Source organism: Cyanistes caeruleus, chromosome 39, assembly GCF_971803275.1.
Source record: "Cyanistes caeruleus chromosome 39, bCyaCae1.hap1.1, whole genome shotgun sequence".
Classification (NCBI taxonomy): Eukaryota; Metazoa; Chordata; class Aves; order Passeriformes; family Paridae; genus Cyanistes; species Cyanistes caeruleus.
In genome coordinates, this window is record NC_141740.1 from 739,001 (window position 1) to 755,909 (window position 16,909).

General features: G+C 60.4%; 2 protein-coding genes across 6 annotated transcripts; one reads left to right on the top strand and one right to left on the bottom strand.

Annotated features, from left to right (window-relative positions):
• Positions 1 to 991: 991 nt before the first annotated feature.
• Positions 992 to 8,709, bottom strand: ALDOA (aldolase, fructose-bisphosphate A). Of its 3 annotated transcripts, none has more exons than XM_086872191.1 (10): positions 8,576 to 8,709; positions 6,173 to 6,225; positions 4,974 to 5,095; positions 4,160 to 4,371; positions 3,673 to 3,727; positions 3,198 to 3,358; positions 2,857 to 2,940; positions 2,139 to 2,313; positions 1,442 to 1,641; positions 992 to 1,231 (listed from the first exon to the last, which is right to left on the bottom strand). In XM_086872191.1, exons 3-10 carry the CDS (start codon positions 5,083 to 5,085, stop codon positions 1,136 to 1,138), a joined length of 1,095 nt encoding a protein of 364 aa, XP_086728317.1. In that variant the 5' UTR covers positions 5,086 to 5,095; positions 6,173 to 6,225; positions 8,576 to 8,709; the 3' UTR covers positions 992 to 1,135. The 3 variants fall into 3 exon arrangements, with proteins under 3 accessions (XP_086728317.1, XP_086728318.1, XP_086728319.1); XM_086872192.1 differs by lacking the exon at positions 8,576 to 8,709 and adding an exon at positions 7,367 to 7,440; XM_086872193.1 differs by lacking the exon at positions 8,576 to 8,709 and adding an exon at positions 7,234 to 7,402.
• Positions 7,426 to 14,749, top strand: TLCD3B (TLC domain containing 3B). 3 transcript variants are annotated; one of them, XM_086872195.1, is made up of 7 exons: positions 7,426 to 7,482; positions 9,422 to 9,728; positions 10,377 to 10,576; positions 12,161 to 12,244; positions 12,785 to 13,001; positions 13,425 to 13,520; positions 14,163 to 14,749. In XM_086872195.1, the coding sequence occupies exons 3-7, from the start codon at positions 10,395 to 10,397 to the stop codon at positions 14,433 to 14,435; spliced, it is 852 nt and encodes a 283-aa protein (XP_086728321.1). In that variant the 5' UTR covers positions 7,426 to 7,482; positions 9,422 to 9,728; positions 10,377 to 10,394; the 3' UTR covers positions 14,436 to 14,749. The 3 variants fall into 3 exon arrangements, with proteins under 3 accessions (XP_086728321.1, XP_086728322.1, XP_086728323.1); XM_086872196.1 differs by lacking the exon at positions 13,425 to 13,520; XM_086872197.1 differs by lacking the exon at positions 13,425 to 13,520 and having other exon boundaries at positions 9,422 to 9,654; positions 9,935 to 10,576.
• The last annotated feature ends 2,160 nt before the right edge of the window (positions 14,750 to 16,909 follow it).

Consider the following 16,909-nt stretch of genomic DNA (forward strand, 5'->3'; position numbering starts at 1 on the left):
ACTGTGGGATATTGGGGATGTGTCAATCACTGTGGGATATTTGGGATGTGTCAATCACTGGGAAATTCGGGATGTGTCAATCACTGGGATATTGGGGATGTGTCAATCACTGTGGGATATTCCAGATGTGTCAATCACTGGGATATTGGGGATGTGTCAATCACTGTGGGATATTGGGGATGTGTCAATCACTGTGGGATATTGGGGATGTGTCAATCACTGTGGGATATTCGGGATGTGTCAATCACTGGGATATTGGGGATGTGTCAGTCACTGAGGGATATTGGGGATGTGTCAATCACTGGGATACTGGGGATGTGTCAGTCACTGAGGGATATTGGGGATGTGTCAATCACTGTGGGATATTCCAGATGTGTCAATCACTGGGATATTCCAGATGTGTCAATCACTGGGATATTGGGGATGTGTCAATCACTGTGGGATATTGGGGATGTGTCAATCACTGTGGGATATTGGGGATGTGTCAATCACTGGGATATTCCAGATGTGTCAATCACTGTGGGATATTGGGGATGTGTCAATCACTGTGGGATATTCGGGATGTGTCAATCACTGGGATATTTGGGATGCAGCTCTCAGCGCCACGGGGCCGCTGTGGTGTCAGGGCCAGGCTGGACTCTGTGGTCTCGGAGGTCTCTTCCCACCTTGGTGGTTCCGGGATTGATTCTGGATTTCTGGGATTCTGTGTTTTGGGATTCTGGGATTCTCTGATTTTGGGATTGATTCTGGGATTCCGTGAATTTGGGATTCTGTGGTTCTGGGATTGAATCTGGGATTCTGGGATTGATTCTGGATTTCTGGGATTCTGTGTTTTGGGATTCTGGGATTCTCTGATTTTGGGGTTGATTCTGGGATTCTGGGATTGATTCCATGATTCTGGGAAATTTGGGACTAAAACATCCCAAACCCCACCCCAGACCCCCCAAATTTCGCTTCCAAAAGTCCCCCCAAAAAAACTCCCAACGAAGCCTTGTGAGTTCACCCGCGACCTTTTACTGCAGGGCTGGGGCAGGGCTGGGGCAGGGGGCACTGGGGTCACTGGGGGCACTGGGTGGTCACTGGGGTCACTGGGCGGTCACTGGGCGGTCACTGGGCAGCAGGCGGTGGTCAGTGGTCAGTAGGCGTGGTTGGACACGAACAGGGACTCGCTGGCGGCCGCTCCCGCTGTGCCACTCGGGGTGTACTTGCCCTGGCACGCCAGGGAGTTGGCCTGGGGACATTGGGGACATTCAGGGCATGTTGGGGACAGTGGGGACGCCGGTGTCCCCAAGGTCCCCAGCGACCTGCCAGGCCCCACCTGGGTCCCCCTGTCCTTGTGTTCCCAATGCCCTCACGTGTCACCCCAACCCTTCTCCTGCCAGCCCCACTGCCCACCCCCCTGTCCCCAGGGTGTCCCCAGGGTGTCCCCAAGGCCACCTACCAGTGCTCTCTTCACGTACTCCTCCTGGGCCGCCTTGGTGTTGTCCTTCTTGCCGCCCCAGGCCTTGAGGGCCGAGGCCTGCAGGGCGCGGCCGTAGGAGAAGGTCAGCGCCCAGGGCCGCGGCAGCGGGCAGCGGTTGATGGCGTTGAGGTTCAGAGACGCCTCCTCCTCGCTCTGACCCCCCGACAGGAACGTGATCCCTGCGTGGGGACAGCAAAGTGACCTGGGGACGTCGCTGTGACATCAGCCTGGGGACACGGGTGTGGCACGGGGACACGGGGATATGGGGATATGGGGACACGGGGACATGGGGACATGGGGACATGGGGACATGGGGACATGGGGATATGGGGACACGGGGATATGGGGACACAGTTATATGGGGACATGGGGACACGGGGATATGGGGACACAGGGATATGGGGATATGGGGACACGGGGACACGGGGACATGGGGACATGGGGACATGGGGACATGGGGATATGGGGACACGGGGATATGGGGACACAGTTATATGGGGACATGGGGACACGGGGATATGGGGACACAGGGATATGGGGATATGGGGACATGGGGATATGGGGACATGGGGACATGGGGACAGCAATCAATGGTGCTGAGGGACAGCGCTGCCTCCTCCTCACTCTGAGCCTCTGGGGACACCGAGTGGCACGGCGGGGACACGCAGTGACTGACCTGGCACGGCCGGCGGCACGGTGCGGCGCAGCGCGGTGACGGTGGCCATGGCGATCTCCTCGGGGCTGTACTTGGTGGCGCAGGCGTGGCCCGCTGTCACCATGTTGGGCTTCAGCAGCGTCCCCTCGAGGTACACGTGGTGGTCACTGAGCGCCTTGTACACGGCCGCCAGCACCTGGGGACAGCGGGGACACTGGGGGACACTGGGGACACTGCAGGGACACTTGCTAGTCACTCAGGGCCTTGGACACAGCCACCAGCACCTGGGGACAGCGGGGACACTGGGGGACACTGGGGACACTGCAGGGACACTTGGGGACACTGCAGGTGCTTTGGGGACACTGCAGGGACACTTGCTAGTCACTCAGGGCCTTGGACACAGCCACCAGCACCTGGGGACAGCCCTGGGGATATTGGGGACACCTGGGGACATCAGGAATTGCCAGAGACGCTCTGGGGACATGCCAGAGATGTTGGGGACAGTGCTGAGGACACACCAGAGGTCACCAAACCCCTCCCAGGTGCAACTGGGACGAGCTGGGGACACCAGGAGCTGCCCCAAGCCCACCCAGGTGCCACCAAAACCATCCCAGGTGCCACCAACCCTGTCCAGCTGCCACCTCTCGGTGTCACCCAGTGAGCCAGGGGCCCCCGAGGGCTGCAGGACATCCTGGGGACAACTGGGGACACTTGGGGACAGCCCGGAGGTGCCACCCACCTTCTCAGTGACATACTGGCACGTCTTGAGGTCGTGGTCACCGTCCGGGAGGATCTCGGGCTCCACGATCGGGACGATGCCATTCTGGGGACACAAGAGACGAGTCAGGGACACACTGGGGACACCCTGGGGACACGGAGAGGGGACAGGGGACAGCCTGAGGGAAGAGAGAGAGGACAGAGGGAGAGGTAGGGACAGCAGGAGGGGGCCCGAGGCCACTGCGGTGCCACCAAACCCCTCCCAGGTGCCACCTCTTGGTGTCACCGCCCCTGTAGATCCCTCCCCCTGCCCCGGGGACCCCCTGGGGACACTGGGGGGACACTGGGGGGACACTGGGGGACCTGCTGGCAGATGCTGGCGTAGCGTGCCAGGACGTTGGCGTTCTCCATGACGGCCAGGCGTGTCGGGGTGTGCGCCGTGATCTTCAGCACGCAGCGCCACTTGGCAAAGTCCGCGCCGTCCTTCTTGTACTGGGCACAGCGCTCCATCAGCCCGTCCAGCCCTGCGGACACGGGGCTTGGGGACACCGGGGACACCGGGGACACGGGGGCTTGGGGACACCGGGGACACCCAGGGGGTTGGGGACACCGGGGACACCGGGGACACTGGGGGGGTGGGGACACCGGGGACACCGGGGACACGGGGGACACTGGGGGCACTGGGGGGTTGGGGATATCGGGGGGTTGGGGACACCAGGGACACGGGGGACACCGGGGGGTTGGGGACACCAGGGACACGGGGGACACCGGGGCACGGCTGGGACGGGGACAGGGACGCAGCAGCGGCGGCACTGGGAGCACCACAGCTGTCACTCACCCTGGGTCGTGGTCTCGCCATTGGTGCCAGCCAGGGGCACCACGCCCTTGTCCACCTGGGGGACAGCAACAGGGTCACCGCGGCCACCGCGACCACCAGGGTCACTGCGGCCACCGGGGCCACCGTGGTCCGTGTCCCCCTCCGGGTCCCCACCCTGGGGTGACCGAGCTGGGTCACAGAGGGACCCCGAGGGACACCCGACACCTAACCCTAACCCTAACCCAACCCCTGCGTGTCCCCAATGTCCCAAAGACTCCAAATGTCCCCGAGGTGTCCCCAACACCCCCAGTGTCCCCGAGGTGTGACCACCTCACTCTCTGAACCCACCTCAGATGTGGTTCCCCTGCTCCCAGCTCCCCATGCCTGAGCCAGCTCAGGAACAACCAACCTCCCCCACATCCCCAGGTGTCCCCAGGTGTGTTTTGGGTGTCCCCAGGTGTGTCCCCATGTCCCCCCAGGTGTGCTCAGGTGTCCCCAGGTGTCCCACCTTGATGCCAACCAGGGCTCCCTTGTCGCGGATGACCTGCGGGAAGGGGCGGCCGTCGTCGGCCTTCTGGTACATGGTCTCGTGGAAGAGGATGACGCCGCCGATGCAGGGCTCCACGCGCTTGTCGGCCGTGAACAGCAGCTGCCGGTACCAGCGCCGGTTCTCCTCCGTGTTCTCCGCGCCCACCGAGCTCAGCCGCTTGGCGATGCTGCCTGCGCGGCACCGAGCCCTCACTGCCAGCACGCGCTGGCTCCGACCGGTACGGACCGGTACGGACCGGAACAAACCGGTATGGACCAGTACAAACTGGTATGGACCAGTACAAACCGGTATGAACCGATACGAACCACTACGTGCCGGCACAGACCAGTCTGGACCGGTGTGCGGCCGTTAGAGCCAGTACGGAGCGGCCGGTTTCCAGTAGGAACCGGGAATGCCCGGTATGGAGCAGGGGCTCCCAGACCATCCCAGTTCCATCCCAGTTCCATCCCAGTCCATCCCAGTTCCATCCCAGTTCCATCCCAGTTCCATCCCAGTCCCTCCCAGTCCATCCCAGTCCATCCCAGTTCCATCCCAGTTCCATCCCAGTCCATCCCAGTTCCATCCCAGTTCCATCCCAGTTCCATCCCAGTCCATCCCAGTTCCATCCCAGTTCCATCCCAGTCCATCCCAGTCCATCCCAGACCATTCCCAGTCCCTCCCAGACCATTCCCAGTCCATCCCAGTCCCTCCCAGACCATCCCAGTTCCATCCCAGTTCCATCCCAGTCCCTCCCAGTCCATCCCAGTCCATCCCAGTCCCTCCCAGTGGGTACCAGTGGACTCGTCAGCGGCCAGGATGCCCTTGCCGGGGGCCACGATGCGCTGGGCGATGGCCGCCAGCTCCTGCTTCTGCTCCGGGGTCAGCGCGGGCACGGGCGGGGCCATCCTGCTGCCTCTGCGGGAGTGATGTCAGCAGTGACGTCAGCAGTGACGTCACGGGTTCACTGTGACGTCACAGACCACAGCCTTGCTGGGGGAGGGGCAGGGACACAGCCACGCCCTGGGGGTGTCCCCAAAAGGGGAGTCAGAGGGCACTGGGCGGGACTGGGAATGAACTGGAGGAGATTAGAGGTCACTGGGAGTGAACTGGGCGTGACTGGGGGCACTGGGAGTGGACTGGGAGTGACTGGGGGCACTGGGAGTGGACTGGGCATGAACTGGGGGCACTGGGAGTGGACTGGGGGCACTGGGAGTGAACTGGGAGTGGACTGGGGGCACTGGGAGTGAACTGGGCGTGACTGGGGGCACTGGGAGTGGACTGGGAGTGACTGGGGGCACTGGGAGTGGACTGGGGGCACTGGAAGTGAACTGGGAGGGCACTGGGGGCACTGGGAGTGAACTGGGCGTGACTGGGGGCACTGGGAGTGAACTGGGAGTGAACTGGGGGCACTGGGAGTGAACTGGGAAGGACTGGGAGGGCACTGGGGAAGTGAACGCCAAGGTTTTGGGGGAAACCCCAGGATCTGGGGAGTGAAAAAACACCCGATTTTTTGGGAAGAACCCAAAGATTTTGAGGGGAAAACTCACACGGATTTTTGGGGGGAGAATCCCAAGATTTGGGGAGGGAGAACCCCAGGATTTTTTGGGGGGGAAAGAACCCCAAGATTGTGAGGGGAAAACCTCCCAAAATTTGGGGGAAAAGACCCCAAAGAATTCGAGGGGGAGAACCCAAGTTTTGGGGTGAGAACACCCCAGAACTCCAGAAGGGAAAACCTCCAGATTTGGGTGTGAAACGCCAGAATTTGGGGAAGGAGAGAACCCCACAATTTTAGGGGGGAAAAGATCCCAAGATTTTCAGGAACAGCCCCGGGATTTTGAGGGGAAAAAACCAAGATTTTGAGGGAAAAATCCCAAGATTTTTAGAGAAAAGCCCCGAGATTTTGAGGGAAAAGCCAAGGATTTGTGGGGCGGGGAGGGAAAGGAAAAACCCAGAGTTGAGGAGGGTCCCCAGGAGTTTTTGGGGGGCACCGACCGAATGTCCGGCGGTGTCCGGGAGTGTCCAGCGGTGTCCGGAGTGTCCGGGAGCTGCGGGAGCAGAGCCGGGAATGGCTCGGGGGGGGCCCCAAATCCGGGAATGGCCCCGGGGCTGCCCCGCCCCCGCCAAGGGCGTTTCAAGGGGAGGAGGAGGAGGAGGAGGAGGAGGAGGAAGGAAAACCAGCAAAGGACTCTCCCCCCCCCCACCGCGGCTTTCACCCCAAAATCCGCCTCTTGTACCCCTAAATCCGATATTCACACCCAAAATCTGCCTTTTGCACCCCCACATTCGATATTTACACGCCAAAATCCGCCTTTTGCACCCCAAATTTGACTTTTTCACCCCAAAATCCGTCTTTTGCACCCTAACATCTGCACTTCTAACCTCGAAATCTGCACTTTCTTACCTCAGGATTTCTTCCTAAGCCCTCAAATTTGCAAATTTTACCTCAACATCTGCATTTTTTTTACCACAGAATTACTTTCTGCCTCAGCATTTCCCAACACCCCAAATCAGCTTTTTCTTATTCAATGTATATTGGATATTTTATTCTTATTCTTATGTACCCCAGACCCAAAACTCGTCGTTTTTTTTTTACTTCAGGATTTCCCTCCACCCCCAAAATCTACTTTTTTACCTCAAAATCTGCATTTTTTAACCTCAAAATCCAAACGTTTTCCTTCACTACTTTCTCCCACATCTCAAAATCTGCACTTTTAACCTCAGAATTTCCTCCCCGAAGTCTGCATTTTGCACCCCAAAAGCTTCATTTTTACTTCAAAATCTACACTTGTTACCTCACAATGTGCACTTTTTACCACACGATTTCCTCCCACACCACAAAATCTGCTCCGGATCCCAAAACCTGTCCTTTTCACCTCAAAAATCTGCGCTTTCCACCTCAAAACCTGCATTTTTTTACTTCACGATTGGTCTCTACCCCCCAAAATGGGCCATTTTCACCCCAAAATCTACTTTTTTAACCTCACAATCCGCACGTTTTCCCGCACCGCCTCCTCCAACCGCCCAAAACGTTCCCCCAAACCCCCAAAATTCACCTTTTTCCCCTCCAATTCCGCCCTTTCACCCCAAATTCTGCCTTTTCCACCTCAAACTCAGAGGCTTTTCCCTCACAACTCCCGAGCCGACCCTAAAATCGCCTTTTTTCACCCCAAAATTCCGCCCCCCGACCTGGGCTCCGCTGCGGCTCTCGCGGGGAGAGGGCGGGGCTCGTGGTAATGACGTCACCGCACGCCCGCCCCGAGTGGGCGGGGTCTTAAAAGGGCAACGCCGCCAGCTGAGTCACGGTGGGGCCCACCAAGGGTTGGGGGTCCCGGGGGGATTTTTGGGGTTCCGGGAAGGGGGGGGAGGTTTGGGGGGTCCTGAAGGGATTTGGGGGTTTTTGAGGGGTGTCCTCGCTTGTTTTTGGGTGCAGGGGGCTGTTCCAGGGGTTTTGAGGTTCAGGGAGGGTCACTTTCGGGGTACAGGGGGGAGATTTTTGGGGTTCAAGGTCAATTTGGGGGCATCAGTTTCGGGATTCAGGGTGATTTGGGGGGTTCCGAGGGCTCCGTTTTGGGTTTTGGGGGGTCAGTTTGGGGTTTCTGGGAGGGATTTTTGGGATCCAGGGTCAGCTTTGGGTGTCTAGGGTCAATTTTGGGGGTCCCGGGGGTACACTTGGGAGAGTCAAGGGGAACGTGGGGGTTCTGAGTAAATTTTGGGGGTCCAGGCTCGGTTTTGGGGTTCAGAGGGGTCGGTTTAGGAGTTCATGGTCAGTTTTGGGATGCCCTGGATCAATTTTTGGAGTCTGGGCTCAGGTTTGGGGGGTGGATTTTGGGGCTCGGGAGCGATTTTGGGGTGCGAGGGCTCAGTCTGGGGGCGGGGGATTCAGTTTTGGGGTGCGGGGGGGATTTGGGGACAATCCCGGGGGAATTTTGGAGTCCGAGAGGAGATTTGGGGACAATCCCAGGTTTTTTGGGATCCAAGCGGGGATTTGGGGACAATCCCGGGGGATTTTGGGGTTCGGAGGGGATTTGGGGTCTATCCCAGGGGGATTTTTTGGGGTCCGAGAGGAGATCTGGGGACAATCCCACCGCCACAAGGGGTTTTGGGGTTCAGTTTTGCGGTCCGAGCGGGGATTTGGGGGCAATCCTGGGGGATTTTTGGGATCCGAGCAGGGATTTCGGGACAATCCTGGGGGGATTTTGGGGTCCTAGAGGGGATCTGGGGACAATCTCAACTCCCCAGGAGGTTTTGGGTTCAGTTTTGGGGGCCGGGGGGGTTTTGGGGACAATCCCGGGGGAATTTTTGAGATGCGAGAGAGGATTTGGGGACAACCTCCCCCCTCCCCAGGCGGATTTGGGGGGCTCTCGGGGGGTTTGGGGTTTTTTTGGGGTCACTCACCGTGGGGTGTCCGGGGGCGGCGCGGGGGGCTCCGGGGGCTCCCCCTTATATCGGGGTGGGGGGGCTCCCCCTCCCCCCCGTGACCTTCTCGGGTCCCCTTTGCCCTTTCGGGAGCCCAAAATAGCCCCGCCCCTCCCCCACCCCCGCGCGAGGATGGTGGGGGAGGGGTGAGGCCGCCCCTCCCCTCCCCCCAACTCCCCCCAGGCGATTTTGCCCCCCCTTTTTATTTAACCCCCAATTTTGGGGTTTTTCCTCTGGTTTGGGGACCACCTCCTGGGCCCTCCCCCACTTTTTTGTGTCTCCTCTCCAACTTTCCGACCCCTCCCCACTTTTGGCCCCCACCCCCTCAGTTCCCCAGCTTTGGGACCCTCCTCCAACGTTTTTCCGGGTCCAACCCGAATTTTGGGGTCCCCCTTTTACCCCCTCCCCATTTTGGAGTGGAATTCCGCTCTCCCTTTTTGCCCCTTCTCCCTCATTTCGGGACCCTCCCCAAATTTTTGGGACCCCTTTTACCCCTCCCCGTAACTTTAGGGGTGCCCCCAGCCCCAAATTTGGGCCCTCCCCCCCTCTTTGGGACCCCCCTCAAATTTTTCGGACCCTCCCCTTTTTGGGACCCCAAATTTTGGCTCCTCCTCCCTTTTTGGGACCCTCTCCCAAATTTTGGGGTCCCCCTTTGAGCCCTCCTCCTCTTTTGGGGGGGGTCGTAGTGAGGGGGCGTGGCCTCGGTGGCGCGAGGGGCGGAGCCACGTCCCCTTTCCTATACGTCGTCATTAAAAGTCATTAATATTCATGAGCTCAGCGTATTTAATCGTTAATATGCTAATTATCACGCGTATCTCCACACAGCTCATAAATATGCAACAAAAGTAGCGTCGTCACCATGGCAACCGTTCCCGCGCACTCCCATTGGCTGCCCGGCCTTCCCCGCTCAGCCAATCAGCGCCGCCCCCGCGTCGCCCGGTAACTCCCCCTGATTGGCTGCCGGCCTCGGCCAATCAGCGCGCACGGCGTTGCCTCCGTTGCTGTGGAGACGCCGCGGCCGCCTGAGTGGAGGGAGCGGCCGCCATTTATGTAAATAGGTGGGAGCTCATTTACATTTTCACATGAATATTCATGAGGCGCTGAGGGCGACCGCAGACCTGCCCGGGTGTCGGTGAGAGGGAGATTTATGCAAATTAAGAGGGGCGGGGGAAGGAGGGAGGGACTGGGTGGGCCCGTGGGGATGGGGTGTTGGATTTGCCTCCCCCCTTCAATTAAAGCCACGCCCCTTTATCATCTCACTGGGGTGCGACACCCATTTAGCCTGTCAGTCATCAGAAGCCCCGCCCCTCAGACAGAGGCCGCGCCCTTTCTTTACAGATTGGCCCCCCGGCATCGAGGCCACGCCCTCTCCTTCCGTCCCCATTGTCCCGCTATTCCCGGTGTCCCCTCCCAGCGTCCCCTTGTCCCCATCCCACTCAGACCCCTCCCCCTCCGAGGGATATCATAACCCATTCCCAAGCCACGCCTCCATTCATTCCCCGTGTCCCCTCCCCCTTTAGCCCCGCCCCACCCGAGCCCCGCCCCTCCATTCATTCCCGCTATCCCTTCTCCCTTTAGCCACGCCCCCCCGGACCCCCGCCCCGTCAATTCCCGGTGTCCCCTCCCCCTTTAGCCCCGCCCCCTCCGGCCATGCCCGGTCCCCGCGCTGTCCCCGCCGTCCCTCCCGCTGTCCCCGCGCTGTCCCCGCGCTGTCCCCGCGCCGTCCCCGCTCCGTCCCCCTGCCGCCCATCCCCCCTGACGCCCCTCCCCCCGCGGGCAGGCCCCGCCCCGCCCGGCCATGCCCGGGGCCGCGGTGTCGCCGGTGTCGCCGGTGTCGCTGCCGCTGTTGCCGGCCCTGCCCGCGGGGCTGCTCTGCCTGCCGGGGCTGCTCTTCTTCCCGGGGCTCTTCCTGCTGGCCCGCCGCGCGCTGGCCGCCATCGCCGGCTGTCCCCACGGCAGGGCCACCGTGCTGGCCGCCAGGTGACACCGCGGGGGAGGGGTGGGGACAGGGATGGGGACAGGGATGGGGACAGGGATGGGGACAGCGGGGGAGGGATGGGGACAGCAGGGGAGGGATGGGGACAGGGATGGGGACAGGGATGGGGACAGCGGGGGAGGGATGGGGACAGGGATGGGGACAGGGATGGGGACAGCCGGGGGACACAGGGGAGACAGCGGTGGGACAGCCGGGCGACAGCGGGGGAGGGATGGGGACAGGGATGGGGACAGCCGCCAGGTGACAGCCGCGCGGGGACAGCCCGGGGAGGGATGGGGACAGGGATTCGGACACCGTGCTGGCTGCCAGGTGGCCCTGGGGACAGCCAGGGGACGAGGAGAAGGGATGGGGACAGGGATGGGGACAGGGATGGGGACAGGGATGGGGACAGGGATGGGGACAAGCAAGGCCAAGGCTGGAGGTCGCCCCGAGCGGGGAAGAGGCTGGGAACGCTGCGGGGACATGGCTCCGTGGCACCGGGCCAGGGAGGGGACAGGGATGGGACAAGGAGGGACAGGGATGGGGACAGGGAGGGGACAGGGATGGGGACAGGGATGGGTCCAAGGAGGGGACAGGGATGGGGACACGGAGGGGACAGGGCCACTTTCAGGCCTGAGCAGGGGGGATCAGGGACAGTGACAGTGACGAGGGGGGGGTTGGGGACAAGCCAGGGGGGGATCAGGGACAGCACGGGGACAATCCATGGGGGGTGGGGACAGGACGGACAATCCGGGGGGAGGGGAGGGGGGCTGGTGACACTCGGAGGGGGGGGTGGGGACACTCCGAAGGGTGTTGGGGACTATCCGGGGGGGCTCGGGGACACTCGGGCGGGGGGGCAGGGCAGGATTAGCCGCAGCACATGGCCGGTGACGCGGGGACAGCGCAGGGACAGCACGGGGACACGGCTTAGGGACGTCAGCGCGAGCCCATCCCCCACCGTGTCACCCGCATGTCACCTGTGTCAGCCGTGTCCCCCTCGGGACTGCCCCGTGTCCCTCCCGTGTCCCCCCACGGCCCCCAGATCCCCCCGTGTCTCCTTTGTCCCCTCATGTCCCCGTGTCCCCTGTGCCAGCCTGGTTCCCGTGTCGCCTTGTGTCCTGCACATCGCTGATGTTCCCCTGTCCCCTCTGTCCCCCACATCTCCCATGTGTCCCCCGTGTGTCTTCTCACCCTGTCCCCTGATGTCCCCCCGTGTCCCCTGATGTCCCCCGATGTCCCCCTGATGTCCCCCGATGTCCCCCCATGTCCCCTGATGTCCCCTGATGTCCCCCTGATGTCCCCCCGTGTCCCCTGATGTCCCCTGATGTCCCCCTGATGTCCCCCCATGTCCCCTGATGTCCCCCGATGTCCCCCCATGTCCCCCCGTGTCCCCTGATGTCCCCCTGATGTCCCCCTGATGTCCCCCCATGTCCCCTGATGTCCCCTGATGTCCCCTGATGTCCCCCGATGTCCCCCGATGTCCCCCCCATGTCCCCCCGTGTCCCCTGATGTCCCCTGATGTCCCCCTGATGTCCCCTGATGTCCCCCGATGTCCCCCGATGTCCCCCCGTGTCCCCCCGTGTCCCCAGGCTGGTGTCATCGGTGCAGGCAGTGATGGCCTCCACAGCCGGGTACATCATCTCCAGCTCCTGCCACCACGTCATCGATGACCAGTGAGTGACACCCGGGGACACCCCCGGACCCGCGGGGACATTCACACATCCGTGGGGACACCCTGGGGACACCTGGAGGTCACGTGGGACACCACACTGGGGTCACCCAAGGAAGTGGGAGCCACAAAGTCAGGTCTCCGAGGTCACCTGGGACACCTGGGGGTCACCCGGGACAGCCGGGGACACCAAATTGGTGTCCCCAAGGTTTCTGTGTCACCTGGGACCCTTAAATTTGGTCCCCAACATCACCTGGGACACCTTAGTCCCTGAATTTGGGTCCTCTGCACACCTGGGCACACCTGGGACACACCTGAGCACACCTGGGGCACACCTGGGGCACACCTGGGGGCACCTGGACACACCTGGGACACAACTGGGCACACCTGGGGCACACCTGGGGACACCTGGGGCACACCTGGGACACACCTGGACACACCTGGGCACACCTGGGACACACCTGGGCACACCCGGGGCACACCTGGGCACACCTGGAAACACCAGGGCACACCTGGGACACACCTGTGCTCACCTGTCCCACAGGCACTGGCTGGCCGCGGCTTACCCGCCCTTCGCGGTGCCGTACTTCGTGTACGACGTGTACGCCATGTACCTGTGCCACCTGCAGCGTGCCCAGGTGAAGGGACACGGGGACGCTCCCCTGGCCCCGCGCGCCGCCGCCGCCGCCTTCCTGCGCCAGGAGCTGCTGATGGTGCTGCACCACGCCGCCATGGTGCTGGTCTGCTTCCCCGTGGCCACCGTGAGTCACCTGGGGCACCTGGGCACACCTGGGGACACCTGGGACACACCTGGGGACACCTGAGATCACATGGGACACACCTGGGGACACCTGGGATACACCTGGGGACACCTGGGACACACCTGGGGACGCCTGGGATACACCTGGGGTCACATGGGACACACCTGGGGACACACCTGGGGACACACCTGGGCACACCTGGGACACACCTGGAGGTACACCTGGGCACACCTGGGGACACGGGGAGAGGGGCGCAGGGTGCTGCACCACGCTGCCATGGTGCTGGCCTGCTTCCCTCTGGCCACTGTGAGTCACCTGGGGACACCTGGGCACACCTGGGGACATCTGGGGTGCTTTGGGGACACCTGGGCACACCTGGGTGAGTTTTTGGGGACACCTGGGTGACGGCCAGGTGTCCCCCAGCTGTGGCGGCAGGGCAAGGGCGACTTCTTCCTGGGCTGTCTGCTGATGGCCGAGCTGAGCACCCCCTTCGTGTGCCTGGGCAAGGTCCTCATCCTGGTGAGATGTCCCCAGGTGTCCTCAGGTGTCCCCAAATACCCAAAATCACCAAAAGAGCCCCAAAATAAAACAAAAACAAACAGAAAAAATCCCATAAAAATGGAAAAAACCCCACCAAAAATCCACGAGAAATCCCCCCAAACCCTGAAACTCCCAAAGTATCCCAAAATATTCCCCGAAATCCCCCAAAGTATCCCAAAATATTCCCCAAAATCCCCCAAAATATCCCAAAATATTCCCCGAAATCCCCCAAAATATTCTCTGAAATCCCAAAAAACACCCGAGATCCATCGGGGTCCTCAAATCCCACCCCGGGTCCCTTCCAGAGTGTCCCGAAAATCCCCATTGTCCCCCATAACCCCACCGAGATGCGACCACCAGGGATTTCTCCTCTCCTCTTCACTCCGTAACAGCTTCTGGGGTCTCCCTGTGTCCATCCCGCCCCAGAGACCCCATAACAACATCGGGACCCCCCTCCCACCCTCAATTGGATCCTCCAAACCCTACCGAGATGCGACCACCAGGGATTTCTCCCCTCCTCCTCACCCCACGAGAACCTTGGGGGTCTCCCTGTGTCCATCCCACCCCAGAGACCCCATAACAACATCGGGACCCCGTAACCGAGCCGCGCTGTGCCCGCAGCTGCGGCGCCAGCACACGGCCCTGCACAAGCTCAACGGGCTGGCGCTGCTGGTGACGTTCCTGGGCTGCCGCGTGCTGCTGTTCCCGTACCTGTACTGGGCCTACGGGCGGCACCGGGGGCTGGCGCTGCTGCGCGTCCCCGCCGCGCTGCCCCCGGCCTACAACGCCGCCGCCGCCGCGCTGGCGGCCCCGCAGCTCTACTGGTTCGGCCTCATCTGCCGCGGAGCCTGGCGGCTCTTCCGACCCGCGGGGAGCCCGCCCCGGCCACCCTGAGCCCAGCGGGGGCGCGCGGCCCGGAGATGGGGGGCGGGTGGCCTAAGGTGGGGGGTGCGTGGGGCACCCCGGGGTGGATCTGGGGTGTCCTGGGTCATCTCTGGGGTGGTCCGGATGGTCTTGGGGTGCCTGGGGGGATCCTGGGGTGTCCGTGGGGCACATTGGGGTCTCTGTGGGGTGTCCTGGGTTGTCTGTGGGGCACCTGGAGGGGTCCTGGGGTATCTATGGGGTGCCCCGGGGTGTCTGTGGGGCAGCTTTCGGGTCTCTGTGGGTCCCCCTTCTCCTCCCTTCCCCCATTAAAGAATTTCTGGGCACTTTTGGGGACTTGGCCTCATTCTTGGGGGGGGGAGGGGCGTAGGGTCCACGATTGACCCCTGAGTGACCCCTGAGTGACTTTGAGTGACCCGAGTGACTCTGAGTGACCCCTGAGTGACCCTGAGTGACCTCTGAGTGACCCTGAGTGGCCACTGAGTGACCCCGAGTGATCCCTGAGTGACCCCTGAGTGACCCCAAGTGATCTCTGAGTGCCCCCTAAGTGACCCTGAGTGACCCCTGAGTGGCCACTGAGTGACCCGGGTGGCCCCTGAGTGACCCCGAGTGACCCTGAGGAGGGGGAGTGTGTTCAGCACTGCTGCTGGAACGGAGTGGCCCTCTCAGGAGGATCCTGGTTTCTTCAGGGCCTTACTTTTGCACTGGTTTGTGTCCACAAAGGAAAGGCATGCAGAAGGCAGCACCATCACCCCAGCCCTGCAGTCAGGAGTCCATCAGCTTTCCCCACAGTGAACGTGGTTAAGGTCTCCTTAACCAAAGGAAAACTCAGCACCACTACAGATGTACAGAACAGCAATTTATCCACTCCGACACACTTTGCCCATTATGTGTCCAGAAGACTCCAAGTACTGACTTTACACATCCACAAGCGTGGCCAAAGCCACACATACAGAGCAACACCAAGTTCTCACTGTGTACCAAGAGAAACAAAGATGTAATAACATTATTTCTTAGACAACTGTTGGGGATGAAGTCAAATGTAAAGAAAAAATGGAAATGTAAAAAATGATGGACGTTAGTGCACACGGATACAGAGTTTCTGCTTTTGAGCACCGCAGATGCCTGGGGAGGGAGTGAGCAGGGCACTGTCTGTAAATAGCAGGGAGGGGTGAAAGAGCGTTAAGTGTGTAAAGTGACACGGCTGGGCTTGAGCGGGGACACGGCCTTAAGGAAATAATTCCTTTTTTTGTCACTGCTGCACTGAATTTCATAGGCGTGTGGCTAGATGCCTAATATATTTAAAGCAGGTTTTATTCTTACTGGTGTTTTGCACACTGAAGTGTGTGCCCAGTTTTTGCTTCCAGACGTGAGGTATAGTGCTGGGTGTTTAATTTGGTATGTTACTTCTTCTGTTGTGTAAATAACTGCAGCTCCCTCCCTGTGCCTGTGTATTGCAGGGGGAGGCGAGCACTGGTTATAAAAATGGTGATAATTAGGAATAACCTATTAAAGCTGGGATAAAAGGTTCAAAATCATTGCTTAGAGTACTGCATAGATGTACCAGAAGTAACTACATCCTGGAAATGCTGTGTGTCTGAAACTGTTTCCACCTACTCATTTTTAGCTCCTTTTTCTGACTCTGCTCCTATTCCGACAGACCCGTCCGAGCCTGGCGTTCGCTAAACGCCTCTGCGTGGTGGGAGACGAGTCTAGGAAGAAATACCTTCAATCCACCGACGAGGCAGAAAGGACTCAGCTCAAGGAATACTGCACACAGATGAAGGTAAAGTCCTTAACAGTCTATTTCTTCCCCATAACAAGTACTTCATTCGTGCATTCCTGGCCGTGTGCTGCAGGGCACGTTGGAAGCTACACGTGAGCGACGCTTCCGCTCGCGTCGAGGCGGACGCACGCGTTCCTCCCGCACCTTCTCCCTGCCTGACACGAGCTAACAGAGTCTGCCGAGGTGTGCCTGACAGGTGGTGAGGGCCAGATCTTTGTTGCCCTCATTTCAGTGAAGGAAACTCCAATTTCTTCTTGTATTTAGCACCACACGTGGGTGTAAAGTTCAGCTGCCACGTGCCAGTTGAGGATTGATTTGGTCAAGGAGAGGAATTTTTGCCTAGGAAGATTTGGCACTCCAGTTTCTCTTGCATGGCAGAGGCCACCCGAGATCGAAATGTTGCAATAAGTGTCTTGAGCTATTTCCAATCTGTTCTTAAAAATGTCTGTCTGCAACTGGAGCGATTCTGTGCCTTATCCGGAGATGGTGCATTCTGGCTTTTCAGCGTGCACAGTGACGCTCCCGAGTTTTAAAGTGTCGATCTTTCTCTCGTAGGTTAAGATGGGCACAGCTCTAGGTGGCCCATAGCTTGGGGTTCATCTCAGAAGGAGGGACTTCATTTGGTCACAGAGAAGACATGCCTTCCCTGCAAGGAGCAGGAAAGATAATCCACAGCCTCTCGGGGAGGCTTAAACTTGAG